This window comes from Scyliorhinus torazame, chromosome 22 (genome assembly GCF_047496885.1).
Source record: "Scyliorhinus torazame isolate Kashiwa2021f chromosome 22, sScyTor2.1, whole genome shotgun sequence".
Taxonomy (NCBI): Eukaryota; Metazoa; Chordata; class Chondrichthyes; order Carcharhiniformes; family Scyliorhinidae; genus Scyliorhinus; species Scyliorhinus torazame.
Window position 1 is genome coordinate 11,943,355 of NC_092728.1, and position 27,893 is coordinate 11,971,247.

The 27,893-nt window shown below is 49.7% G+C and overlaps 1 protein-coding gene across 1 annotated transcript in view; it reads left to right on the forward strand.

Moving 5' to 3' along the window:
• LOC140399430 (E3 ubiquitin-protein ligase HUWE1-like) overlaps positions 1 to 27,893 on the forward strand; it is a 212,632-nt gene that overhangs the window by 108,827 nt on the left and 75,912 nt on the right. Inside the window, exons 24-37 of the mRNA XM_072489007.1 lie at positions 4,429 to 4,486; positions 5,071 to 5,247; positions 5,953 to 6,198; positions 7,458 to 7,591; positions 9,067 to 9,179; positions 11,606 to 11,797; positions 12,837 to 13,053; positions 16,584 to 16,706; positions 16,988 to 17,222; positions 17,600 to 17,833; positions 22,172 to 22,300; positions 24,531 to 24,626; positions 25,324 to 25,593; positions 26,796 to 26,948. Of these exons, the coding sequence (XP_072345108.1) occupies positions 4,429 to 4,486; positions 5,071 to 5,247; positions 5,953 to 6,198; positions 7,458 to 7,591; positions 9,067 to 9,179; positions 11,606 to 11,797; positions 12,837 to 13,053; positions 16,584 to 16,706; positions 16,988 to 17,222; positions 17,600 to 17,833; positions 22,172 to 22,300; positions 24,531 to 24,626; positions 25,324 to 25,593; positions 26,796 to 26,948 (2,377 nt within the window). The remainder of the gene's footprint in view (positions 1 to 4,428; positions 4,487 to 5,070; positions 5,248 to 5,952; positions 6,199 to 7,457; positions 7,592 to 9,066; positions 9,180 to 11,605; positions 11,798 to 12,836; positions 13,054 to 16,583; positions 16,707 to 16,987; positions 17,223 to 17,599; positions 17,834 to 22,171; positions 22,301 to 24,530; positions 24,627 to 25,323; positions 25,594 to 26,795; positions 26,949 to 27,893) is intronic.

Here is a 27,893-nt window from a genome sequence, read left to right on the forward strand (position 1 = left end):
CTTGCCATGCGTGTCTCTGCTAAGACTGCTCCTTATAATCCTGACCTCTTTGACCAAACAATCCAAATTACTCCTCCGTCCCTTTGTCAGTATTGTCAGTTTACACAAGTGTGAAGTGGCTTGGGGTGTTTTCACCAAGTTATTAAAATAGTGTCATGTGAGAATATCTTTAAGAAATGGGTGTTTACTACTGCAGTGATGTCAGAGAGTGGGTGGAGCTGGGCTGTCTGTCAGCTTTTTACTTTCGTTTAGGCTGTTTGCTGCAGGGTGTGTTTTAGTTTTGTTTTCTGTGTTGGAGCATAAGCCAGTCAGAGCAGGTGTACTGTTGATCTCTCTGCCATGAAAAGACTATTTAGTGTCATTTGGTGAATTCAGAATTATAAAAGTTTTCACTAGTGAATGTAAATCTAATGTGCTTCTGTTAAAGGTGTTTCTTCTGTCTTCTGGATGTTGTTTGGGAAGTTATTAAGCATTACTTAGTGTTGTATTCTTTGGGGTTGTATTTGAATTGATGGTTGCTAAGATGTTCACTATGTTTTAAAACTGTTAACTTGAGTTCATAGAATAAACATTGTTTTGCTTTAAAAAAATACTTTTCCATTTCTGCTGTCCCACACCTGTAGAGTGGGCCGTGTGCTCCCCATTACCACAATCTATTAAAAGTAGTGGGTCAGGTGAACTTCTTTAAACCCTGGCAATATGAATGCAAGTGGTTTTACAAAGCAATGCTTTTGGTTGTCATGTGGACGTCGGTCCATTTGTTGCCAAGCCTACCGAGGTTCTTGGCCCCAGGCCCGGCTGTTTTCCTGGCATTGTGTACCCGAGGTGCCAGCCCCCTTTCACACTCCCTTGGATCTCTCTCTGCCCATCGCACACCTTGCAGAGTGATGCCTCGCTGGACTTTTTAAATCCTTCTCGAGTGGAGGAACTGGAATTGCTTGCCAGAGCGAAAGACCGCCTCCATGTCAATGATCACAAACAGTTAAGCCCCACCAGCCGGCCATCTCCTGACATTTCAGCCTGAATAAGCCTAGTTTCTGAAAGGGACCGCCTAGCATTTATTTGGGCTCAGATCAAAGGCTGTGGTACGATTCACGCCGGCGCAGTGGAAGCTCGTTGCAGTTGTGTTGTGAGACCGTGCCACTGGCCAATCTTACCTTGCCTGTGCACTAACAGAGGGAGGCTCGAGGCAGCCGGTGTGCAAACACGTATTTTGTCTGCGCTTTTCCTTTGGTTTTGTTGCCTTTCCGCCACTCATCGGTTTTTGACCAATGCAGAAACGGTTATGGAGGAGTAGAACCTCAGGTGGTCGCGGAGGACCTAACCCCGTACTTGGTGACGCAAATCTATCGGAAGGAGGGACTTAAAAGCAAATTACTGCGGATGCTGGAATCTGAAACGAAAGAGAAAATGCTGGAAAATCTCAACAGTTCTGGCCGCAGCTGTAGGGAGAGAAAAGAGCGAACGTTTCGAGTCTGACGACTCTTTGTCAAAGGAAGGAGGGGGTTGCCGCTAGTGGAGGGAACAGGCGCATTGCAATGGTGACGCAGGCAGAGGCTTTGGGCCAATTTGCTCGCGAGGTGAAAATAAGCCATGGGTGTCTCCCACTGTGCCGACCCTCCAATCCGAGGATTTTGCTTCCTCGCCACCCCCTAGAGACAATGAACCCCAAATGCAGGGATGCTCGCTGCAGTTATACGTCTGAAATTACCTCGGCGGCGGGGGGGGGGGCAGCTGAAAGATTCATGGTTGTTCACCTCCAGCAGCCCTGTCGCCATTTTGATGGCAGCCCGCTTGCCCCTCCAGATTAAGAGTGAGTATGTTGCTTTTGTGTCTCATTTTTGTGTGGTTTCCACGAGTGCTCAGAGCACTTGCCAAAAGCATGTTGTCTTCATTTGAAAAAGAAAGCTCTGATATTTTCTGCAGGGGCGCACTGATTGTTAACCCCTATGCTGCTATCCGATTTCTCTACAGTAATTCTCTATGGTAATAATTGCTGGAATATTTTAAGGATTAAGAGAGGCGACTTCAGATCCTTCTGGTGTCTTTCAGTCACCCGCTGTAAGCCCCCAGGGATCAATCGACCTCTGGGCCAAATGCAGAACAGACAAAAACTCTAGTTCACACTTTATTCATTATAAATGCCCAGCCATGGTCTTAACTCAGTGTCACCTACACGAGGCAGAGAGTCTCTATCTCTGTAACTTGCTCCATCCCCGGCAAACCTCCCTATCTCTGTAACCTTCTCCAGCCCCTACACCCCTCCCTATCTGTAACCTCCTCCAGCCCCTACAACCCTCCCTATCTCTGAAATCTTGCCCTATCTCTGTAACCTCCCCCATTCCTGACAACCCTCCCTATCTCTGAAATCTTGCCCCATCTCTGTAACCTCCTCCACCCCCGACAACCCTCCCTATCTATGTATCTTTTCCAGCCCAAAAAACTCTCCCTATCTCTGTAACTTCCTCTAGCCCCAGTAACCCTCCCTATCTCTAACCTCCTCCATACAGACAACCCTCCCGATCTGTGTAACCTCCTCCAGCCTCTACAACCCTCCCTATCTCTGTAATCTCCTCCATCCCCTGCAACCCTCCCTATCTCGGTAACCTCCTCCAGCCCCTACAACCCTCCCTATCTCTGAAATCTTGCCCTATCTCTGTAACCTCCTCCATTCCCGACAACCCTCCCTATCTCTGAAATCTTGCCCCATCTCTGTAACTTCCTCCACCCCCGACAACCCTCCCTATCTATGTATCTTTTCCAGCCCAAAAAACTCTCCCTATCTCTGTAACTTCCTCTAGCCCCAGTAACCCTCCCTATCTCTAACCTCCTCCATACCGACAACCCTCCCGATCTGTGTAACCTCCTCCAGCCTCTACAACCCTCCCTATCTCTGTAATCTCCTCCATCCCCTGCAACCCTGCCTATCTCTGTCACTCCCTCCAGCCCCTACAATCCTCCCTATCTCTCTAACCTCCTCCAGCCCCTACAACCCTCCCTATCTCTCTAACCTCCTCCAGCCCCAATAACCCTCCCAGTGTCTGTAGCCTCCTCCGTACCGGCAACGCTCCCTACCTCTGTAACCTCCTCCAGCCCCTACACCCCTCCCTATCTCTAACCTCCTCCAGTCCCCTACAACTCTCGCTATCTCTGTAACCGTCTCCAGGCTGTATGACCCTCCCTATCACTGGAACCTCCTCTAGCTCCCACACCCCTCCCTATCTCTAACTTCCGGATGTCTGCGCTTCTCCAATTCCGGCCACCTGAACATTCCCCGATTCCCAACGCTCCACAATTGGCGGCTGTGCTTTCAACTGCCCGGGGAGGCCCGAAGTTGTGGAATTCCTTCCGAAACCTCTCCACATTTCCAGGAGCTCCTTAAAACCTGCTGCTTTGACCAAGCTTCTTGTCAGCTGTTCCTAAACATAGGAACAGGAGGAGGCCATTCGGCCCATCGAGTCCACTCCACCACTTAGTGAGATCAGGATGAACTGATGTGGTGATCCTCACGTTCCCCATAACCCTCGATTCCCTCACTGACTAAAATTCTGTCTCTCTCGGCCTTGAAAATAGTTGTTGGTCAGCCTCTCTGCAGTACAGAATGCCACCGATTCACTCCCCTCTGAGGGAAGAATTTCCTCCTCATCTCTGTGTCAAATGGGGGCTCCCCATACTCTTGAGATTCTGCCCTCTGGTCCCAGACTCTCCCACAAGGTGTTCCTAAAGCACGTGCCTCAGTGTCAAACATTACACTTCCCACCCCTTGCAAAACAATACGCATTACAGCCTCATCACTATGTCAGGATATATATATATATATATATGTCTGTCAGTGACAAGCTGTTAAAAATTTGTATGAATCAAAGGTTTGAGCTGGTTTACCTTTTAGTTTATTAATTTAACATATGGAGAGTTCGGACAAAGCTGAGAATTTGAAGAGGTGAATTATTAAAGGTGGGTCAGAATTATGCGGTGTTTTGGTAGCGCACGTAAGGACAAACTGTTTCACGTGGCAGAGAAGGCAGTAAAGGAGGGGGCACAGGTTTGAGGTGACCAGCGAAATAACCAGGGGGTGACATGATTAACATCGGCGGAAAGGGTGATGGCAGCAGATTGAGTAATAACTTTCCAAAGGAAAGTTAATACCTATATGAAGGTGGGGAAACGGCGACAGCCAAAGGGGGCAAGAGCAGGAGAATGGAACTGCTTGGATCGTCCCAGATGGAAGGCTGAATTCCCTCCATTGCCGTGAGCCTCGAGCTGCATCTGTACAGTGAGAGCGGCTCAAACTATCACTACTCAGTGGCCATTTCCAACGAAGCCCCTCAGACTGTCAGGGATTCTCGCAGAGCGGTGGCAGAGCCTGCCTTGGTCCTTTCAAATGTCGTTCATCTCCAAAATACCCTTTTCTTCTTTGTGCATTGTCAGGGTGGTTGGCACAGAGGAGAGGATACCGATCCCACTGATGGATTATATACTGAACGTGGTAAGTGAGCTGTTCAACTCAAAACCAATGTATATTTTGATGCAAAGGCGAATTATACAGAGGCAAGCAAATCTACCTGCTTTATACATGCACTGCGCCAACAAAAATATAAATGGAATTGCTTCTACAGTACTGTACCCCAGTGTTATACAGAGACAGACCCGTCCCCACCAGTATTGTACCTCAGTGTTATACAGTGACAGACCCATCCCCACCAGTATTGTACCGCAGTGTTATACAGTGACAGACCCGTCCCCACCAGTACTGTGCCCCAGTGTTATACAGTGACAGACCCGTCCCCACAGTATTGTGCCTCAGTGTTATACAGTGACAGACCCGTTCCCACCAGTACCTCTACCATCTAGAAGATCAAGGGCAGCAGATGCATGGGAGTACCATGCCCTGCAAGTTCCCGTGCAAAGCACGTGCATCATCCTGACTTGGAAATTTATTGCCCGTTCCTTTCCTGTCGCTGGGTCAAAATCCTGGAACTCCTTCCTTAATGGTAGCAAGGTGTATGCTTGTGTTCACCCCCTTTAGTCAGATGTCCCCCTAACCATTGTGTCTCTCTTTCTGTTGAAAAGATGAAGTTTGTCGAGTCGATCCTGAGCAACAACACGACAGATGACCACTGCCAAGAGTTTGTGACACAGAAGGGTCTGCAGCCACTTGTGTGCATCCTGGGCCTTCCAAACCTTCCCATTGACTTCCCCACCTCTGCTGCCTGTCAGGCCGTCGCAGGCGTTTGCAAGTCCATTCTGGTGGGTGCCATGCGATTGACGGCAATCTCTTGAGAGGGTCAAGAAAAGCATTCTTTCAAAATCTGCTTATGGTTGGGCAGCCCCCAGGAAGGGGCGCAATGTCGAGGAGCGGGAACAGCCGGGGGGAGCACAACACTTGCGGGGGCATTGGCAGCCCCCAAGAACGCCACACTGGAGTTTGCTGTGCTGATGGGGCGACAGGGGCTGCCCTGAGGGAGGGGTGCAATGTAGGGGAGCAGGAGCAGTCCTCAGGGGTGGGTGGGGGGGGGCGAGGCACAGGCAGCCCCTGGAAAGGGGGGGGTTGGGGTGGGGCAGGGGGAAGTGAGGAGGGCAGCGTGGGGGAGGGGCATGGTGGTGCAGTGTGATTGGTGAGTTCTCTTCAGTGTCCTCACAAACCTCGATCCCTCAACTAACATAACTAAATTACTTGGTAATTTAATCCCTGTTTGTGGGAGTTGACTATGTTTAAATTGACTTAATTTCCGATTGTACAGTACTTTATAAACAAAAAAAATACTTAATTCGCTGTAAAGTGTTCTTGCACTTTCTGAAGTTGCAATGCCACCTGTTTCTTTGAGATGTTGGTGCTTAGTTTAACTGCTTCCCTTAAGTCGGATGCTTAGCCAGTCCATTTTGTATCGAGCACATCATCACCTGGAACATAACGCAAATCTAATCCACCTTTTCCGTACCATGTTCATCCAGACACTCTCTCACGAACTGAAGGTGCTGCAGGAAGGTCTCGTTCAGCTGGACACCATCCTGTCGTCGTTGGAGCCCCTGCACCGGCCCATCGACACCCCCGGTGGCTCCGTCCTCCTGCGGGAGTTGGCAAACGCCGGCAACGTGGCTGATGCCACCCTCTCGGCCCAGGCCACGCCGCTGCTGCACGCTCTCACTGCCGCGCACGCCTACATCATGATGTTTGTGCACACCTGCAGGGTGGGACAGGTAAGGGTTGAAAGATTCTGGAAAGCGGTCCGCTCGCCAGGCCGTGTCTGCGGAGCGTGATGACATCAAAGGTTGAGGTTAATGGCTCTGATGAGAAGCTGAGTTGACTGGTCTCACACTCGTGCTCTCCTTGCTGTCTCGCTTGTTCGTTCCCTGTCGCTCGCCTGCGTCCCTGTATGCATTCACCCAGAAAGACCGTAGTGAACACTTTGCTCTTAAACCGCAGCAACACCTGTCCCCTCGGTTGAATCAGCGATCAAGTCCAGAATCTCTGCCCTCTGGCTGAGGTCGGCCCAAACACAGGGTATCCCTGTGGTAAAAGAAGGGTCAGTGTCTCCCCAAATGGAAGAATTCTGCCGCGTCTTACTTTGACAATAAAACATTCACTTTGATTCAATATATGAGCTACATTCTGTGAACTGCAACAGTTCTGAGTCTTTTTATTTGTAGAGTCAGAGTTTTTACAGCATGGAAAGAGGCCCTTCAGCCCATCAACTCTGCGCCAGCCATCAAGCATCTATTTACTCTAATCCCACTTTCCACCACTTGGTCAGTAGCCTTGTATGCTATGACCTTTCGCGTGCTCATCTAAATACCAGTCAGCTACCTTTCTCCTTTTTGCTTTTCTCACCTTCCTCCCCAGCCACCTCACCCTGAGCCGGGTTTCAAAGAGTATTAATTTCCAGAGTTACATTGTGGTCCTGGGTCCAGACTAATTGCCGTTTGAACGGAATGGCCCACAGTTCATGTCGTTGTCTGCCTGCTTTTTCTTCTTTACATTTTAGAGCGCCCAATTCATTTTTTTCCAATTAAGGGGCAATTTAACGTAGCCAACCCAGCTACCCTGCACATCTTTGGTTTGTGGGGGTGAAACCCACGCAGACACGACGAGAATGTGCAAACTCCACGCGGACAGTGACCCAGAGCCGGGATCGAACCTGGGACCTTGGCGCTGTGAGGCAGCAGTGCTAACCACTACGCCACCCTTCTGCCTGCTTTAATGGGTTTGACTGAGACAGTGAGCAGTCCCATTTGCGAGACACTAGTCACCCCCCCCCCCAAACCTCTCCCCCTCCCCCCAGCGATCTCTGCACTCCAATTCTGGCCCCACTTGCATCCCTGATTTCATGGCCCCCCATTAGTGACATGCCGATGGCCACCAGGGCTCCCGGCTCTGTTTGCCTCCCCTCCCCTCTTTTAAGATGCAGCGTGCGTATGTGCATTTGTGACCTGACTCTTTAATGTCCCTGTTCATTCAGAGCGAAATCCGTTCCATATCGGTGAACCAGTGGGGCTCGCAGCTGGGCCTGAACGTCTTGAACAAGCTCAGCCAGCTGTACTGCTCTCTGGTCTGGGAAAGCACTGTGCTGCTGTCCCTCTGTACCCCAAACAGGTGAGTGCCACCGAAACTCTGAAAACAAGGCAGGAGGAATAAGGGTAGACGGGGGAGGTTGGGTTCGGAGGTTGGATTTCCTTATGCACCAGTATTTTGAGACACTGGATTGCTAGGGATTGTGCAGCAGGGCCCGGACACCGTTCTGGATTATGCGTACTGATCTCAAAGAATGGGTTTGAGAATTCTAATTGAATTGAAGCAATAGGAGAGAGGTGAAATCTGGGTCTGCAAACTGGAAATAAAAAGGTTAAGGTGGGCCTTGTCTCACTGGGTATTGTGCCAATACATTCCTCTCCGGCACTGTATATTGGTGGCGCTCCACTGCATGTCTGACAGACTGCCGCTATTACATTTTAGGCTGCAGATACCAGCTGCCATATATAACCCCATTTTACCCCCGCCGTTTCATCTCGTACAGAATTAATCTGAAACCCAAATTTTGGGATTGGGAAAAGGTAAAATTTTCCTCACTGAGGTGGTGGGAGCTTGGGTCAATGCAGAGCCAAGGAGTGGGATTAGCTGGCCATCTCTTTCAAAGTCACAGCACAGACACACTGTGCTGCCCTAGCCTGTTAAATAACGCCAGGAACTAGGAAATAGGAGCAGCGGTTGAGCCAATCGGCCTGTCGAGCCTGCTCCGCCTTTCAAACAGATCATGGCTGAGCTTTGACAAAGAGTCATCCAGACTCGAAACGCGAGCTCCCTTCTCTCTACACAGATGCTGTCCAGATCCCCTTGAACTCCCCTCACCACTCGCATTCCTGCCTAGTTTTATGTCAGCCTGTGTAGGAGTGACCTCTCTGCGGGGCTGTATCTGTGCGAACAAGAGGCACCCCAGAAGGTAGTACTGTGCAGGTTTTTTAATGTACAGCACAGGAGGCCATTTGTCCTATCGTGTCGGTGCTGGCTCTTCAAATGAGCAATTCACCCACTCCATTATCCCCCCCCCCCCCCCCCCCCAGTAACCCTGCCCATTCCTCTTGATCAGATATTGATCCAATTCCACTTTGAAAGCCTCGATTGAACTTGCCTCGGCGAGTTTAAGAATCTAACCACTCGCTGTATGAAAAGGTTTCTCCTCATGTCGCCATTGTTACTTTTACCGTCCCGCTCTGGTTCACGATCCTTCTCCCAATGGGAATGGTTTTTCCCTATTTACACCATCCAGACCCCTCATGATTTTGAATATTTCGAGCAGTTCTTCTCTGAACTCTTCTCGAAGAAAAACAGTCCCAACTTTCTCAATTTATACGCATAATTGAAGTTCCTCATCCCTGGAGTTATTCTCACGCATCTCTTCTGCACTCTTCATACTACTCAAAAAGAAAAGTTTCAAAAAGGCTGGCTGCCCACACTGGTGAGATTTTATGGGGGTAATTGGTGCGCCCTGCCAGAAATACACACTTTGCACAAGTTGACAAGGTTCAGATTGAAGGTGCGTGCCAGGTTTAACTGGTTTTGCTTGGATTTAGTCTTCCAGCCGGCTGCGAGTTTGGTCAGGCCGACATGCAGAAACTGGTGCCAAAGGAGGACAAGCCAGCTAACGCTGCTACGCCGGGCACGTCCACTGGATCGAAGAGAGCAGGTGAGCCCTTAACTTGGTTACTACGAGACGCGGGAACATAGAACATTACAGTGCAGTACAGGCCCTTTGGCCCTCGATGTTGCGCCGACCTGTGAAACCACTCTAAAGCCCATCTACACTATTCCCTTATCGTACATATGTCTATCCAATGACCATTTGAATGCCCTTACTGTTGGCGAGTCCACTACTGTTGCAGGCACGGCATTCCAAGCCCTTACTACTCTCTGAGTAAAGAACCTACCTATGACATCTGTCTTATATCTATCTCCCCTCAATTTTAAGCTATGTCCCTTCGTGCTAGACACCACCATCCGAGGAAAAAGGCTCTCACTGTCTACCGTATCCAATCCTCTGATCATCTTGTATGCCTCAATTAAGTCACCTCTTAACCTTCTCTCTAACAAAAACAGCCTCAAGTCCCTCAGCCTTTCCTCATAAGATCTTCCCTTCATACCAGGCAACATTCTGGTAAATCTCCTCTGCACCCTTTCCAATGCTTCCACATCCTTCCTATAATGCGGCAACCAGAATTGCACGCAATACTCCAAATGCGGCTGCACCAGAGTTTATACAGCTGCAACATGACCTCATGGCTCCGAAACTCAATCCCTCTACCAATAAAAGCTAACACACCGTACGCCTTCTTAACAACCCTCTCAACCTGGGTGGCAACTTTCAGGGATCTATGTACATGGACACCGAGATCTCTCTGCTCATCCACACTGCCAAGAATCTTACCATTAGCCCAGTACTCTGTCTTCCTGTTATTCCTTCCAAAATGAATCACCTCACACTTTTCTGCATTAAACTCCATTAGCCACCTCTCAGCCCAGCGCTGCAGCTTATCCATGTCCCTCTGTAACTTGTAACATCCTTCCGCACTGTCCACAACACCACCGACTTTAGTGTCGTCTGCAAATTTACTCACCCATCCTTCTACGCCCTCCAGGTCATTTATAAAAATGACAAACAGCAGTGGCCCCAAAACAGATCCCTGTGGTACACCACTAGTAACTGGACTCCAGTCTGAACATTTCCCATCAACCACCACCCTTTGTCTTCTTCCATCTAGCCAATTTCTGATCCAAACTGCTAAATCACCCTGAATCCCATGCCTCCGTATTTTTCTGCAGTAGCCTACCGTGGGGAACCTTATCAAATGCTTTACTGAAATCCAAATACACCACATCAACTGCTTTACCCTCATCCACCTGTTTGGTCACCTTCTCAAAGAACTCAATAAGGTTTGTGAGGCACGACCTACCCTTCACAAAACCGTGTTGACTATCTCTAATCAAATTATTCCTTTCCAGATGATTATACATCCTATCTCTTATAAACGTTTTAAAGATTTTGCCCACTGCTCTCCTTTATATGCCGCATGTTGAAAGAGGTGGGGTTTGAATTTGGAGAGGCGGTAGCATGGTGGAAATTATCACTGGACTAATAATCCAGAGACCTAGGTTAATGCTCTGGGGACCCAGGTTCGAATCCCACCACTGCAGATGGTGAAATTTGAATTCAATAAAATTCTGTGATGAAGAGTCTAAAGATGGCCATGAAACCATTCTCGATTGTTGTAAAAATCCATCTGGATCACTAATGTCCTTTTAGGGAAATATGTCATCCGTACCTGGTCGGGCCTACATGGTCCAGACCCCCACAGCAGTGTGGACGACTCTTAACTGCCCTTTGAACTGCCCTGAAGTTAGAGGTGGGCAACAAATGCTGGCCTTGCCAGCAATGCCCATATCCCATCAAAAGAATAATATTTAAAAAGACGGATTGCAGAGCTCCGAACCCAGGCAGCTGAAGGCACAGCTACCAATGGTCATAAAATCCCTACAATGCAGATGAAGGCCATTTGACCCATTGGGTCTGCACCGGGCCTCTGAAAGAGCACCCTACCTAGGCCCTTTCCCCGGAACTCCACCTAACCTGCACATGCTGGGACACTAAGGGGCAATATAGCACGACCAGTCCACCTAACTTGCACAGTTTCGGACTGTGGGAGGAAACTGGAGCACCCGGAGGAAACCCACGCAGACACGGGCCGAACGTGCAGACTCCACACAGATGGTCACCCAAGGCCGGAATTGAACCGGAGTCCTTGGTACTGTGAGGCAGCAGTGTTAGCCACTGTGCCGCCACGGTGGAGCAATCAAAATCGGTAATACACTGGAGACCAGAATAGGTGGAAAGGTGAGATCGCGGAGGATTCTAGGGCTGGCGAGGTTCAGAGAAAGGGAGGGCCTAAGGTTGTGGAGGCTTTTGAGAATTTTAAAGTTGATGTGCTGCTGCTGCAGGAGCAACGACTCCCAAAGCTGTTGTCAGTTCAAGGTGTCGCCAATAAAAATCCCAACGCCTTCACCCAAAGACGGCAATTACTTTGTGACGCCATCCCACGTTTCCACTTTGCCTTTCAGAAGCGGAAATGGACGCGACGGGCAGCAGCGTGGAGTCTTCAACTCAGGGACTGCTGGAGGGGATCAGCCTGGATGGCGACACACTCGCACCAATGGAAACGGATGAACCCAGTACCTCCGACACCAAAGGGAAGTCCAAGATCACGCCGGCTATGGCTGCACGGATCAAGCAGATCAAGCCCTTGCTCTCGGGTGAGTAGCTTCCAGTGGATTGCACCAAAATTAATCTAATATTGACCAGATTAAATAGAAATAGCCGCGTCAAAGAAGCCCTTTGCCGCAGTCACAATACCTGTGCTTTAATGATGGGAATTTGTTGAGGGTAATCTTTGTGCAGTTGCTTGGCTGTTCAGAAATGGCGAGAGCCTTGTGAAATGTAGAAAGAGGTCCAGTGGCTGAACACTCGCTGACCAGAGGCCAGTGCTTATGTTGCAGGTAACGTCAAATAAAGTCAAAGTGCTGGGAAAAACCCAGCGGATCTGGTAGCCTCTGCGGAGAGAGAAACCCAGTTCATGTTTTGAGGCCAGAACAGTTCCAAAGAAGTCACGTTGAACTCAAAACATCAACTTTTTCTTTCCTCTCTCCGCAGAGGCTGCCAGACTCGGGTTCTTCTGGCACTTTCTGCTTCTATTTCAGATCTGCAGTATATTGCTTTTGGATTCCTTTTGTGACGCTTGAAACTTACTTTTATTTTGCTTCCTCCTCCCCCCTACTCTGGAATTCCACCTGTTTTGTCAAGCAAGCGTGTGTGATTTATCTCCCCCCTTCTTGTTGCTCCCTCTTGCTGGTGCCATCTTCCTGCGTTAATTGCGGGCTTGCGTGCAACGCCAGCAAGCTGAGCTGGTGGGTGTTGCATGGGTTTAAATTGGATGTTGGATGATACTTGGGAGCCGAGTTCTGTGAACCCATTCGCCCTTGTGCCAGTTGGCGTGCCCCTTCAATCGCCATCAGCTACCAGTAAAGTCGCGATAGTCCCAGATGACCTTAGGCTGCTTTCCCCTTTTGAGGGGGGAGAGCTAACTGGTGGTGATTTAACCTGATTTAACACCTCAGCCGGTGCAGGAATTGAACCTTTGCTATTGGCCAAACTCCGCATCGCACACCAACTCATCTAAACCGGCTGAGCAGTAATTCCAATAACCAGGACTTGATTACTACCCGCGATGGTTGTTCCTTCGTTTGACTTGATCCTTTCTCCAGCAATGAATTTCATCCTGCCTTTTAATCGCAGCATCCTCTAGGCTCGGCAGGGCACTGGCCGAGCTCTTCGGCCTGTTGGTCAAGCTGTGCGTCGGATCGCCCGTGCGGCAGAGACGGAGTCATCACCCCGCCAGCACCACTACTGCGCCCACGCCGGCGGCACGAGGGACGGCATCTGCTCTCACCAAACTCCTAACCAAAGGGCTGTCGTGGCAACCGCCTCCTTACACTCCAACTCCCCGGTTCAGGTAAGACTTATCTTCCTTGTCGCTGTTTTTGGTCTTCATCTGGGCAGCTAAATGCCAGGCAGGTGAAAGAATCCTATCGTTGTAATGATTTAATCTGGAAAGGTGGGGTCAGTTGGCCGAACAGCAAAATTGGGAAAAGCCATTCAGTCCTTCGAGCATGTTCTTCCACTCGGTGAGATCGTAGCCTGATCTGCATCCCAGAACCATCGCGCCCACCGTGGCTCAATAATCTCTTAAACTCAGGGGACCAGGGAAGGGGGATAAATGAGTTACCGCTGATGAGGGCGGAAAGAAGCTTTCAGTACCTGGGGATCCAAGTAGCTAGGAGTTGGGGGGCCCTGCACAAGCTTAATTTGACGCGGTTGGTGGAGCAGATGGAGGAGGATTTTAAAAATGGGATATGCTGCCACTCTCACTGGCAGGTAGGGTGCAGTCGGTAAAAATGACGGTCCTTCCGAGGTTTCTCTTTGTGTTCCAGCGCCTTCACATTTTGATCCCCAAGGCCTTTTTCAAACGGGTAAGCAGGAGCATCATGGGATTTGTGTGGGAGAATAAGACCCTGAGGATGAAGGTGTTACTGGAGCGTAGCAGGGACAGGGGGGGGCTGGCGCTGCTTAATCTGTGGCTATTATTGGGCAGCCAATGTGGCGATGATCCGTAAGTGGGTAATGGATGGAGAGGGGGCAGCGTGGAAGAGGTTAGAGATGGCGTCCTGTGTGGGCACGAGCCTGAGGGCGCTGGTGACGGCTCCGCTGCCGCTCTCGCCGACAAGGTACACCACGAGTCCGGTGGTGGTGGCGACGCTGAAGATCTGGGGGCAGTGGAGGCGACACGGGGCCTCGGTTTGGTCCCCGATTTGGGAGAACCATCAGTTCGTCCCGGGAAGGATGGATGAGGGGTTTCGGAGCTGGCATCGGGCAGTGATTAGAAGAAAGGGGGACCTGTTCATCGATGGGACGTTTGCGAGCTTAGGGGCGCTGGAGGAGAAGTTTGGGCTACCCCCGGGAAACGCTTTCAGGTACATGCAAGTGAGGGCGTTTGTGAGGCGGCAGGTGAGGGAATTCCCGCTGCTTCCGGCATGTGGGATTCAGGACAGCGTGATTTCGGGTGTATGGGTTGGAGAAGGCATGGTTTCGGCGATTTATCAGGAGCTGCAGGAAGAGGAAGAGGCCTCGGTGGAGGAGTTAAAGGGCAAGTGGGAGGAGGAGCTTGGGGAGGAGATAGATGAGGGTCTGTGGGCTGATGCCCTGAGTAGGATTAATTCTTCCTCCTCTTGTGTCAGGCTCAGCCTAATACAGTTCAAGGTTACTTACAGAGTGCATATGACAAGGGCGAGGTTGAGTAGGTTCTTTGGGGTGGAGGACAGATGTGGGAGGTGCTCGGGGAGCCCGGCAAATCACGTCCATATGTTCTGGTCGTGCCCGGCACTGGATGGGTATTGGAGGGGTTTCGCGAGGACTATGTCCAAGGTGGTGAATGCCCTGGTCAAGCCGAGCTGGGGAATTAACATTATTTGGGGTATCGGACGAGCCGGGAGTGCAGGAGGCGAAAGAGGTCGGTATTCTGGCCTTTGTGTCCCTGGTAGCCCGGCGGAGGATTTTGCTACTATGGAAGGATGCAAAGCCCCCTAGTGTGGAAGCTTGGATCAATGACATGGCAGGGTTCATCAAGCTGGAGAGGATAAAGTTTGCCTTGCGAGGGTCTGTGCAAGGGTTCCTCAGGCAGTGGCACCCGTTCCTAGACTATCTCGCGGATCTTTAGGAGGAGGTCAGCAGCAGCAGCCCAGAAAAGGGGGGGGGGAAGAGGATCGGGGGGGGGGGGGGTTTCTCTTGGGGTGGCGTTTGGGTTAAGGTGGGGGGTTTTCTCCCTATTTGTGCTTTTTACTGTTGTATGGGGGGTTACTGTATATGGGGGTAATCCAATGTATAATTCCTACTTGTGTTCTTGTTGCTTTCTTTTTGTTGGGTGGGGGGTTTTGTTGAAAATTTGTTGAAAAACTTGAATAAATATATTAAAAAGAAATAAATAATAATCTCTTAAACTTTGGCCGTCAAAAATTTGACGCTCTCCAATGTAAACCTATTTGACCTAGAATCTACTGCATTTTGTAGAGCGTGTTGCCTTTGTACCGGTCTTTGAAAGTGTCTCCTCGCTTCTCTCCTGGATTGCCTTGCTCTGATTTTAGATTTGTCTACCCTTGCCCTACAGTTTTTCTTGCTTCTACCCTACCAATTCCTTCCAAAATCTGAAAAAAACTTGGAGATAAAGGATTTCCAGGTCTGGTGTCACCCAGCAGGGGAGTGGGACCAAATGGATGGCCCAACCAAAGAGATATATACACAAACCTACAAATTAGGAGCAGGAGAAGGCCACTCGGCCCCTCGAACCTGCTCCACTATTCAATAGAATCGTGGCTGATCTGATTGTAACCTCAACTCCACATTCCTTTACCCCCCCCCCCCCCCCTCCACCCCGGATTGTTAATGAGGAATCTGTCTACCTTTACCTTAACTACATTCAAAGACTCTACTTCCACTTGAGGAAGGCTCATGACTCCCTGAGAAAAATAATTCCCGTCCTCTCTGACGCACAATGGGCCGAGCAGCCGTCTCCTATGCCCAGTGTTCATTCAAGGCTCCTTCGACAACATCTTACAAACCCGTGACCGTTGCAACCCAAAAGGACACGGGCAGCAGACAAGCGGGAACACCACCGCCTGCAAATGACCACCTGAGTCCCACGCCATCCCGACTTGGATGTATATCAGCCGTTTCTTCGCTGTCCCTGGGTCAAAATTCTGGAACACTTTCCCATGATCCGCTGGGTGTACCTACGATGCAGGGGCTGCAACGGATCAAGTAGCTGGCTCACCCCCCACCTTCTCTAGGGGCTATTAGGGATGGGCAACAAATGCTGGCCTATCATATTGCCCCTTCACCTATTTATATTCTGCGGGACATGAGCCTTGTGTATATAATTCTGCATTACCTATCCTGGCATGAGTAGGTAAAGATCCCAGACACTCAATCTGGATCTGGGTGCGTTATCCAGGCCAGTACTGAGGGGGTGCTGCATTGTTTGAGGTTCTGCTGCCTGAATGAGATGTTAAAACCATTTGGACTTCAAAAGATCACGTGGCGCCATTGGAGCCGTGTGGCTCGGAGACGCGAGGTGCAATCCGCCGAGGGGCAGTCACCACTCCCCGATCTGTTAGCGTCAAGGGGACAAGTGATTCCCAAGGCTGCACAGAACCATTCCTCCAAAGCGCACAGAGGTGAGGGTCAGATTCTGCAACTTAATACTGGGCAATGTGCCCCTTGTGCGCCACTGCACCAGAATCGGGTTTCCCAATGCCCACGAATGCCATTTAGTCCCAAACTAGGGACAGTTGTGAAATCACCTCCATTTGAGAACCTTATTGAGACATGCCCCCCAAAAAGTTTCACTTCGACCCTCTCCTGTCTTGATTTGTGCGCCCTGCCCCGGGACTGACTGTGCATCTTTTTTCTTCTCCCTCCCCCTTTCCTCAGGTTGACTTTCTTCATCTGTTCAGTGGGCTTCACGTCGCCCATGCTGTTCGACGAGAGGAAATATCCTTACCACTTGATGCTGCAGAAATTCCTGTGCTCTGGTGGGCACGATGCCCTGTTTGAGTGAGTAATCCTGTTGGGGAAAGTGGACAAATTCACTGTAAATGGAATTTTGGGTGAGGCAGTTTGAGAGTAGTGTCGTGCCCAGAGTCTAGCAAGAACAGAATAGTCCATTTTAGTCTCCGGGGGAGCGGGGGTGCAGTTTATAGAGTTCGTGGGTAGCTGCGAGTGTGTTTTAGCCAAAATTCACTCTTTCTGTTGATCAATGCACGCGATTTGTCGGTGTAGAGCTCGTTTCAATTGGGGTGTGTAGCTCTTTAACCTCCAAACTCGCTTCCTGACAGGACCTTTAACTGGGCTCTTTCGATGGGGGGGAAAGTGCCGATCACCGAAGGCCTGGAGCACACGGAGCTCCCGGATGGCACGGGCGAGTTCCTCGATGCCTGGCTGATGCTCGTGGAGAAGATGGTGAACCCAACGACCGTTCTGGAGTCTCCGCACTCTCTGCCGGCCAAGCCACCCGGTGGCCAGAGCTTCCCGCAGTTCAGCGCACTCCGGTTCCTGGTGGTGACACAGAAGGTATGCTTTACGCCTCCATCTTGGTGTAGAATCGTAGAATGTACAACACAAGAAGAGGCCATTCGTCCATTCATCCCTGTGCTGGCTCTCTGAAAGAATTAGCCCCATTCCCTCCAAACAACCCTGCAATGTTCATCCCTTTCAAATATTTATCCAAATGCACATTTGAAAGATAATAAATCTTTCAAGCAATAAATTCCAGTAACGGCTGCTTTTAAAATGCTTTTCCTCATGCCCCCCCCTTGGTTCCTAGTTTTTAATTTGGTTAAAAGCCTAGCTTGGGCCAGCTTTGCCCCCACCTCTCGCCGGTCCCACGACTCGCCGGTCCCACCACTCGTCCGCCCGCTCATGTTTTTTTTTAACGTAATGTTTAACAGGCAGCCTTTAACTGCATCAAGAACCTGTGGAACCGCAAGCCGCTGAAGGTGTATGGTGGGCGCATGGCCGAGTCAATGCTGGCGATCCTGTGCCACATCCTGAGGGGGGAACCCGTGATCCGTGAGCGCCTGTCCAAGGAGAAAGAGGGCAGCAGGACGGAGGAGGAGGGTCCCCAGGAAGAAGGGACGGCGCCGAGGCGTGAGCCCCAAGTGAACCAGCAACAACTTCAGCAGGTGAGGGTCTGGGCTGGATTTGCTCATTTTGGAGCCGGCAAGGAAATGGAAGATAGTGTTTCTGTGGCGATGCAGGGCCTAAATCGGGCCGAGATGAGCGGAACCTTTCTGGCCTTCGTGTTTGAAAGTCTATACACGAGAAAGCGGTGGAGGCTGGGGCATCAAATTCATTCAGGACAGAGAGCCAAATGTTTACTCGACAGGGGAGCCGAGGGTTATGGGGAAGGCAGGAAAGTGGAATTGAGGCCACAATCAGACCAGCCTTGAGGGGCCGAATGGCCTATTCCTGCTCCTAAGTCTCGCTTGCTGTCGGGAATTAAAACGAGAAAGGTGAGCCAAGACGGTCAGCAAGTCCTGTCTTTGTGGTCACTGCTAAACTGGCTGCTTTCAACTGGGATGATGGTGGGTGGGAGCAGTTCCCAGGGCCGTATCAAAGGTACTTTCGAGCCACTCCATTCAGGGTGTTAGTCAGGTAGCACTTCTTTTACAGAATGTGGGTGTTGCCGGCTAGGCCCAGCGCTTGTTGTCCATCCTTAATTGCCCCTTGAGAAAGTGGTTGTGACCTGCTGCCTTGAACCACTGCAGTCCTGTGTGGTGTAGGTGCACCCACAGTGCTGTTAGGGAGGGAGTTCCAGCATATGGACCCAGCGACAGTGAAGGATCGGCCGATACCGTCACAAGTCAGGAAGGTGAGTGACTTGGAGGGGAACTTCCAGGTCCTTTCATAAGAACCAAGATCAGGAGTGGGCCATCTGGCCCCTCGAGCTTGCTCCATCATCCAATAAGATCATGGCTGATCTTTTTGTGGACTCAGCTCCACTTACCCGCCCGCTCACCATAAAGTTTTAAACCTTGACTGTTCAAAAATCTATCTATCCTTACCTTAAAAACATTCAACGAGGTATCCTCAACTACTTCACTGGGCAGGGAATTCCACAGATTCACACCCCTTTGGGTGAAGAAGTTCCTCCTCAACTCAGTCCTAAATCTGCTCCCCATTATTTTGAGGCTATGCCCCCTATTTTTAGTTTCACCCGCCAGTGTAAACCACCTCCCTGCTTCTATCCTAACTATTCCCTTCGTAGTTTTATATGCTTCTAAATAGCCCCAGTCTGCTTAGTCTCTCCGCATAACTCCGGAATCAACCTAGTGAATCTCCTCTGAACACCCTCCAGTGCCAGTACACCCTTTCTCAAGGAGACCAAAACTGTACACAGTACTCCAGGTGTGGCCTCACCAGCACCCTATGCAGCTGCACGATAACCTCCCTGCTTTTAAACTCCATCCCTCTAGCAATGAAGGACCAAATTGCATTAGCCTTCTTTACCATAGAATTTACAATACTGAAGGAGGCCCAGAGAGCCTGCATCGGCCCTTTGAAAGAGCACCGTACTTAAGCCCACATCTCCACCCTATCCCCATAACCCAGCAACCGCACCCAACATTTTTTTGGACACTAAGGGCAATTTGGAATGGTCAATCCACCTAACCTGCACATCTTTGGACTGTGGGAGGAAACCGGAGCACCCGGAGGAAAACCACGCAGACACTGGGAGGACGTGCAGACTCCGCACAGACAGTGACCCAAGCTGGGAATCGAACCTGGGACCCTGAAGCTGTGAAGCAACAGTGCTAACCACTGCTACCGTGCCGCCCATTCTTAATTACCTGCTGCACCTGCAAACCAATGTGTTGCGAGTCATGCACAAGGACACCCAGGTCCCTCTGCACAGCAGCATGCAGCAATTTTTTGCCATTTAAATAATAGTCCATTTTGCTGTTATTCCTACCAAACTGGGTGACCTCACATTTACCAACATTGAACTCCACCTGCCAGACCCTTGCCCACTCACTTTGGATGGTAGAGGTTGTGGGTCTGGAGCGTGCTGCTTCAGAAGGCTTGGTGAGTTGCTGCAGTACATCTTGTAGATGGTGCACATGGCGCCTCGGTGGTGGAGGGAGCATAAAGGGGAATGGAAATCGATCTGAAATGCTTAAACCCCAGAAATCTGTTGATGCTGGAGGACCGTGAAAAATTCTAAACTCAAGGTCGATTGTTTTTATTTTGTTGGGCTAAGTGTATTAAGGGTTACAGAACTAAGGAGGGAGCTACAGATCTGCCTTGATCTAACCAAGTGATGGGACTGACTTGATCAGCTTTATGATCACCTCCTTAATGGAACAAAGAGGCAGCAGTAGGCCCCTTGAGCCTCCTTGTCCGTTGAGCTAGATCATGGCTGATCTACCTCCGCGCCATCATCCTGCACTCGTATCCCTTGATGTCATGGGTATCTTTCGAAATCGATCTGTGACAGCCTCCATGGCCCTCTGAAGTAGAGAATTCCAAAGACTCGCTGCCCTCTGATTGAAGACATTTCCCCTCATCCCGATCGTAAATGGCCGATCCCTTATTCTGAGACTGTGCCCCCGGGCTCAGGGGGAACATCCGCGTTGCATCCACCCTGTCGAGCCCTGTAAGAGTTTTGTATGCTTAAATGAGATTGTGTCTCATTCAGCAGAATTCGAGAGCGAATCACAGGCCCAGTCTCCTCACTGGTTTAAAAACTGGAATAGGGAAAGGGCTCTTAACTCAGGAATAGGCCAGGGGATTTTCAAACTCTGCAGTAAACTTATAAACGTGTTCCGATTTAAAGCAGAAACTGGATAGACGAAGGTTGATTCCTTGCAAAGTGTTGATATTTTGCCTTCTGCTGAGCCGTGGCTCCAGCCAAACTTTGGAAGCTCGACACCATCCAGGACAAGGCCGCCCCGCTTTCTCAGCGTCCCATCCACAAACATTCACTCCTTCCACCATCGACGCACAACGGCAACTGTTTGTACCATCTACAACATGCATGAAACAAGACACTAAGGCCCCTTAGGCACCGTCTCCCAAACCGGAGACCACTACCACCTAGTGTTATGGTCCAGGGTTTCGAGAACCCCAAAGTGTATCATGGAGTTCACCTGACCCACAACTTTAAATAGAATTTGGTTATGGGGAACACAAGGGCCCACTTTACAGGTGTGATACAACAGAGAATTAAGAGTATTTTTAAACAAAAACAATGTTTATTCTATTGGCCCCGTTAACATTTTATAAACCTACAGTGAACAGCTTAGGAACCATCAATTCAAATACACCCCCTCCCCAAAGAATACAGTACTCTATAAGACATCCATAAGCCAAAAACCCTTTTTACGGAAGGACCCCAGATTTAAATTCTCTACTGAGAACAGTTACCACGTTGAAATCACCAAATGAACATTCTTGCGCTTGCAGAGATTCTCACACATCCGGCCGTGACTGCAGCTTCTCCAAATCTAAAACCAAACTAAACCGAGCCACGAAGCAGCTTTTCAGCTCAAAACAAAAGTGAAAGACAGCCCAGCTCCACCCACACTGTAACATCACTGCTGCCATTTGTGAAACACACATTTCTTAAAGGGACTCTTACATGACACTACTTAAACGGGCAGCTGTGTGGAGAGGATGTTTCCTCTTGTGGGAGAATCTAGAACTCGGTGGTTGGGGGGGGGGGGGGGCAGGCTCGAGGGGCTGAACGGCCTTCCGCTGCTAATACATATGTTCGTACGAGAGGGCCGCCACCATGTAGGTTCCCTTCTGAACTGCACATTCTGACTTGGAAATATATCACGGTTCCTTCACTGTCACTGGGTCAGTATCCAGGAACTCCCTCCATAACAGCACAGTGGGTGTACCTACACCACACACAGACTGCAACGGCTCAAGAAGGTCACCGACCACCTTCTCAGGGGCCAATTAGAGACGGACAACAAATACTGGACCTAGCCAGCGAAGCCCACACCTGTGCATGAATAGATAAAAGTCTTTTTTCTGAACTTGGACCTCAGCTGCCTGCTTTGACCTTCCTGCCCTGTGGGTGGAGCACTTGTTCCTTGTTTGGCTCCTCAGCCTGCTCGTCAAGCATGGTGTTTTTTAAAGCATCTTTATTGCTCTGTTACCATTCCAATGTCACTATACAGATATGTGCACATCTGGATCCTCCACTCTGATGGACACACAGATTGGTGGAAAGACATCCACAGCTCCCTTTGCCATGTGTCCAGTCCACAGTTCCGCCCGTGGATCCCTCCAGTCCTGTGGTTTTCCGAGTAACCGGAGCAGAACAAAAATCCTCTCTGATCAGGATCCTACCTCTCAAGGGTGGCTCAAAGCAATATTGAGGGTGGCGGGCAAAAAGAGTGGTGGGCCCCAGTGGCGCACAGGCGTGCGTTGAGTCAGGACATACAGTTGTGTATTGATTACCGAGCGCACTGGGCCAGATTCCTGTATGCATTGTCTTTGTTTTTCAGTTGATGGACATGGGTTTCACAAGGGAGCATGCCATGGAGGCCTTGCTGAACACGAGCAGCATGGAGCAGGCAACTGAGTACCTGTTAACGCACCCCCCTCCGCTCATGGGAGGAGCTGTACGCGTGAGGGCACGTAATGTTTTTTTATACATGGGGTTGGGTGGGCAATGGAGTGGGTTGGTAGTTGTGGTGGGCCAGGGATGTCTGACGCATTGTCTTTGTAAAGCCCTAGAGCACAGACTGTGGTCAGTCTACAGATTTTTATTTCCGCTTTTGCTCTCTTTTGTTGGTACAAGTGCGGTGCTGCCCCTCATGCCCTCTTTTCCCCATCTCCCAGTCTGTTGGCGCCTGCCTCTCCTTCATTGCCCTTTTCCACTGTTACCTGGCAACTTCCCTCCAACCTTTGTCGTCATTATTTCCCCTCCGCAGAGTGAGAAAAGGGCAAGGGAACGCTGTTGCTCCGAAACTTGTGGAGCCTTCACCCACCAGATCCTTCCTCCATTCTGGGTACCCCTACTCCAATCAAAAATAATACAATGCCTCCTTCGAAAGGAAACAATCCCTCCGACCTTCCTCTTCAGTCCACCCAATCGGCCATCCTCCCAACTAACCCCTTAACTTGAACTTCGCCTGAGAACGGTGGGGGGTATTCAGCCCATTGTGTTTGCACGGGCCCTCCGACTGAGCGTCTGAGCGCCCCAGCGTCATTCTTCCCGTCTTCTCCCCGTAAACCTACAACGGCTTCCATTTTGGATGTTTTGATCAACCCTGCCTCCTCCACACTTGCAGGTAGTATCTTCCACTCCCCTACCATTCGCTGTATGAAAAGATTTTTCTCCTGTCTCATTTGCTTCTTTTGCTAATTACTTCAAACTGTGACATTTAAAAAAAAAATATATATATATATATATATATATATAGAATAATAGATACCTGGGAGTGAGTTACAGACTGGAATCTAATCAAGGGGTTCAGGTGGTTTATATATGGAATAACAGATACCCGGGAGTGAGTTACAGACTGGAATCTAATCGAGGGGTTCAGGGTGGTTTATATATAGAATAACAGACACCTGGGAGTGAGTTACAGACTGGAATCTAATCGAGGGGTTCAGGGTGGTTTATATATAGAATAACAGATACCCGGGAGTGAGTTACAGACTGGAATCTAATCGAGGGGTTCAGGGTGGTTTATATGTAGAATAACAGATACCCAAGAGTGAGTTACAGACTGGAATCTAATCGAGAGGTTCAGGGTGGTTTATATATAGAATAACAGATACCCGGAAGTGAGTTACAGACTGGAATCTAATCGAGGGGTTCGGGGGGTTTATACATGGAATAACAGGTAGCCGGGAGTGAGTGACAGACTGGAATTTAATCGAGGGGTTCGGGGTGGTTTATATATAGAATAACAGATACCCGGGAGTGAGTTACAGACTGGAATCTAATCGAGGGGTTCGGGGTGGTTTATATATAGAATAACAGATACCCGGGAGTGAGTTACAGACTGGAATCTAATCGAGGGGTTCGGGGTGGTTTATATATAGAATAACAGATACCCGGGAGTGAGTTACAGACTGGAATCTATTCGAGGGGTTCAGGGTGGTTTATCTATATAATAACAGATACCCGGGAGTGAGTTACAGACTGGAATCTAATCGAGGGGTTCAGGGTGGTTTATAAATAGAATAACAGATACTCGGGAGTGAGTTACAGACTGGAATCTAATCGAGGGTTCGGGGTGGTTTATATATAGAATAACAGATACCCGGGAGTGAGTTACAGACTGGAATCTAATCGAGGGGTTCGGGGTGGTTTATATATAGAATAACAGATACCCGGGAGTGAGTTACAGACTGGAATCTAATCGAGGGGTTCGGGGTGGTTTATATATAGAATAACAGATACCCGGGAGTGAGTTACAGACTGGAATCTAATCGAGGGGTTCGGGGTGGTTTATATATAGAATAACAGATACCCGGGAGTGAGTGACAGACTGGAATTCAATCAAGGGATGAAGCGGTGTGTGGATCAGGTTTCGATGTAGATAATCTAATATCGACTGTTAACTTGGTAAAAATTGTTTCATGTCTGAACCCAAAGAGTTAGGCTGATGATCTTGAACATTTTCCTTGTTGAATCCACGATCACAACACATTCAAAATGGCCAATTCACTGCTGCAAATTTTCTTTTTAAACCTGCCAGGATTTCTTGCTATTTTCTGCTGCTGGCCACTTGTCCAGCATCAGGCGCACGTTGCTGTCTGTTTTCCGCGTAATGGGGCGGTCCACCTGCTGTAATTTCCAGAATGCCGGTGTTCCTTCCCTCCTGAGAGTGTTTTATTAAATCTTTGCAGGAGCTCAGCATGTCTGAGGAGGATCAGATGATGAGGGCAATAGCCATGTCGCTGGGGCAGGATATTCCAATGGACCAGAGTACAGAGTCACCAGAGGTAAGGGATTTAAAAGGCAGGATTTTCCCATTCATTCGGCAGACCTTTCACACACCCCCAACCACTCCATGAGGTGTGGTCACCATTGACAAACACCAGCCTTTGTTACCTGTCCCGAACTGCTACAGCCCAGTGTCTTGCTCGCCCACCTTAGAGGGGCAGTCGCCATATTGCTGTGGGGTCTGGAGTCACATGTTGGCCTGAGCGGGTAAGGATGGTTGACTTCCCTCCATGAAGGACATGAGTCAACCAGATGGGTTTTTACGACAATCGATGAGAGTTGTCATGACCATTTCTGCGGTTAGCTCTCAATTCCAGTTCGATTTTCTTTGTTGATTCCAACCAGCTGCCGTGATGGGGTTTGAATCCCTGTCCCCGGTGCATTAGCCCAGCCCTGTGGATTACGCCATTCAGCCCATCATCACAGTGCTGGCCCTTTGAAAGAACTGCAATTAGTCCCAGCCTTTCTCCCGACCACTGAAAACTTCCCCTCTTCAAATATTTATCCAGTTGTCCTTCTGAGAGTTGCTATTGAGCCTGCTTCCGCCGCCCTTTTAGGCAGCGCTTCCCAGATCGTGATTAGTAAAATTAACCCATGTGTCCTGATAATGTGACGTGGATTTAGCTGGATGTGTCTTCCGTTGGTGTTGTTCCCTCTCTCTCCCGGTCCTGATTGCCCTTGCTGTGTGTTTGCCAGGAAGCAGCCCGCCGCAAGGAGGAGGAGGAGCGCAAGGCACGCGAGAAGCAGGAAGAGGAGGAGGTCAAGAGCCTGGAGAGGTATCAGGACGTGGCGCCCTTGGAGCCCGACGAATTGAACAGCTTCACAGAGAAGATGCTGCCTGGCTGCTTCCATTTGCTGGACGAGTTGCCGGACACCGTGTACCGGGTTTGCGACTTGATCATGACCGCCATTAAACGCAACGGGGCTGACTACAGGGACCTGATACTGACGCGGGTCGTGGAGCAGGTAAGAATTTCCGCTTCCTTCGGCACGGGAATGCGTAAACCAGTCTCTCTTTATTTCGGCACATCTTTTTTTTTTGTTGGCCTAACATTTTGAAAATGCCTGATTTGACTTGCAGTTCGTTTAAACCGTTATCAGTAAATTGCCCAGAATCAGAGGATTGTAGTAGAGTTTTCTTTTGAACATATAAGTAAGCAAATAATGCACGGCAACATTTGCATTGATGTGCTGAAATTTGACACTCCGCCTCTTTCAGGAAGCACGAGGGACAGGTGACCAAATTGGAAACCTGCTTCACGCCGCCATCTGCTGGTCACAGCCTGCAACCAGATGGGATTTTACGACAATCGATGAGAGTTGTCATTACCATTTCTGCGGTTAACTCTCAATTCCTTCGATTTTCTTTGTTGATTCCAACCAGCTGCCGTGATGGGGTTTGAATCCCTGTCCCCGGTGGCCACAGGGCTGTGACAGAAGTCTGTTTCCATAGAGGATTCCCATTGCAATTGCAATAATGTTTATTATTGTCTCGATTGTCTGCAATGAAGTTACTGTGAAAAGCCCCTAGTCGCTACACTCCTGCGCCTGTTCGGGTACACGGGGAGAATTCAGCATGTCCAATTCACCTAACAAGCATGTCTTTCGGGACATGTGGGAGGAAACCGGAGAACCCGGAGGGAAACCCACGCAGACATGGGGAGAACGTGCAGACTCCACACAGACAGTGACCCAAGAGGGAATAGAACCTGGGACCCTGGAGCTGTGAAGCAACAGTGCTAACCACTGTGCTGCCTTTCATTGTTAAATGTCGACTAGAAGTGTAATCTGAAGTTGAGAATGCGTGCACATTTTGTCGAGGAAGATGCACTAAAATCAGGAGCTTTCCCTCTTGTGAGGGAGTATGATATGGCACAGAGGGCATTCTCCCCCTCGTGCCTGTGGTGGCTCTTTTGAGAGAGCTAACCAAGTCCCACCACCCTGCACTTTCCCCTTACAGTCGCCTTTTGAAAGTTAGAATTGAATCTGTTTCAATTCAGGCAACGCCTTCCAGATCAATATATCTGTCAATTAACAAAAAAACTTCACATCTCATCACCGGTCCTGCCCTACACTCGCGTTTTTCCATTCAGATTACGCCCCCACCCCCACATGCACCATCTATGTGTTCATGCTTGCAGTGCTGGTCAGTGTTTGTCTTTCAACAGGTATGGGAAGCTGCCAATGTCCTCATCACAGCGGCGCTCCCCTTGACCACGAGCGACACCAAGACGGTGGCGGAATGGACGAGCCAGATGGCCACACTCCCGCAGGCTTCCAACCTCGCGACCAGGATCCTGCTCGTCACGCTCCTGTTTGAGGTACGGGCTTCATAAGCTAGCGCAGCCTTTTGATAGGGGTTGGGTGATTTGACGTGGATAAGTGCACCGGAAGGCGCTTCCGGGGTTTGATAAGGTATGAAGAGAGAAATGGAGGGCAGGTGATTGGTGGTGAGGGAGGGAAGGGCGATGGGGTCTTTTTCGAACTGGATGCAGTTACTAGAACTAGGGGGCCACCTGTCTTAAAAATAAGATGTTGCCCCTTTTAGACAGATGAGGAGACATACTTTCTCAGAGGGAACTCTCTTCCTCAAAAGGCAGAGATTCTTGATGAGCAAGGGGGGTGAAAGGTTATCGGCGTGGGGGTAACGCAGAGTTGAGGTTACACTCTTAACAGCTGTGATCTTATTGAAGAGCGGAACAGCCTCAAGGCGTTGAATTACCTTCTGATTCCTCTGCTTCTATGTTCACCTCAGGGAAATGACTGGGCATTGGAAATAGGAGCAGGAGCAGGCCATTCAGCCCTTCTAGCCTGTTCCACCGCTTCCCTAGATCATGGCAGATATTGTACCTCAACAGTGTTTTCCCACGTGTCCCCGGATTTCTTTTCTATCTCAAAATAATGACTGAGTCTCCACAGCCTCCTGAGGAAGTAGGAGTAGGTCACTTGGCCTATCGGCACTATTCTACCGTTTGGGGAAACATCCCTCCTACATCTACCCTATCACGCCCTGTAAGAATCTTATGTTTCAATGAGGTCACCCCTCATACTTAGAAACTCCAGGGTACACAAGTGTCATTTGAGGATTACAATGCACAGAAGAGCCCACGGGGTTGGCGTTTAGTATCAGTACCGTGCATCACGGAAGAAACTCTGGTCCCTGTGCTGAGGAAGCTGTGTCCCGAGAGGTGACCTGCTATGAGGTAGTAAATTGTGACCAGGGAGGTTAACCGAGAATATGGCTTTGAAACTGTGGGAGTTGAGAT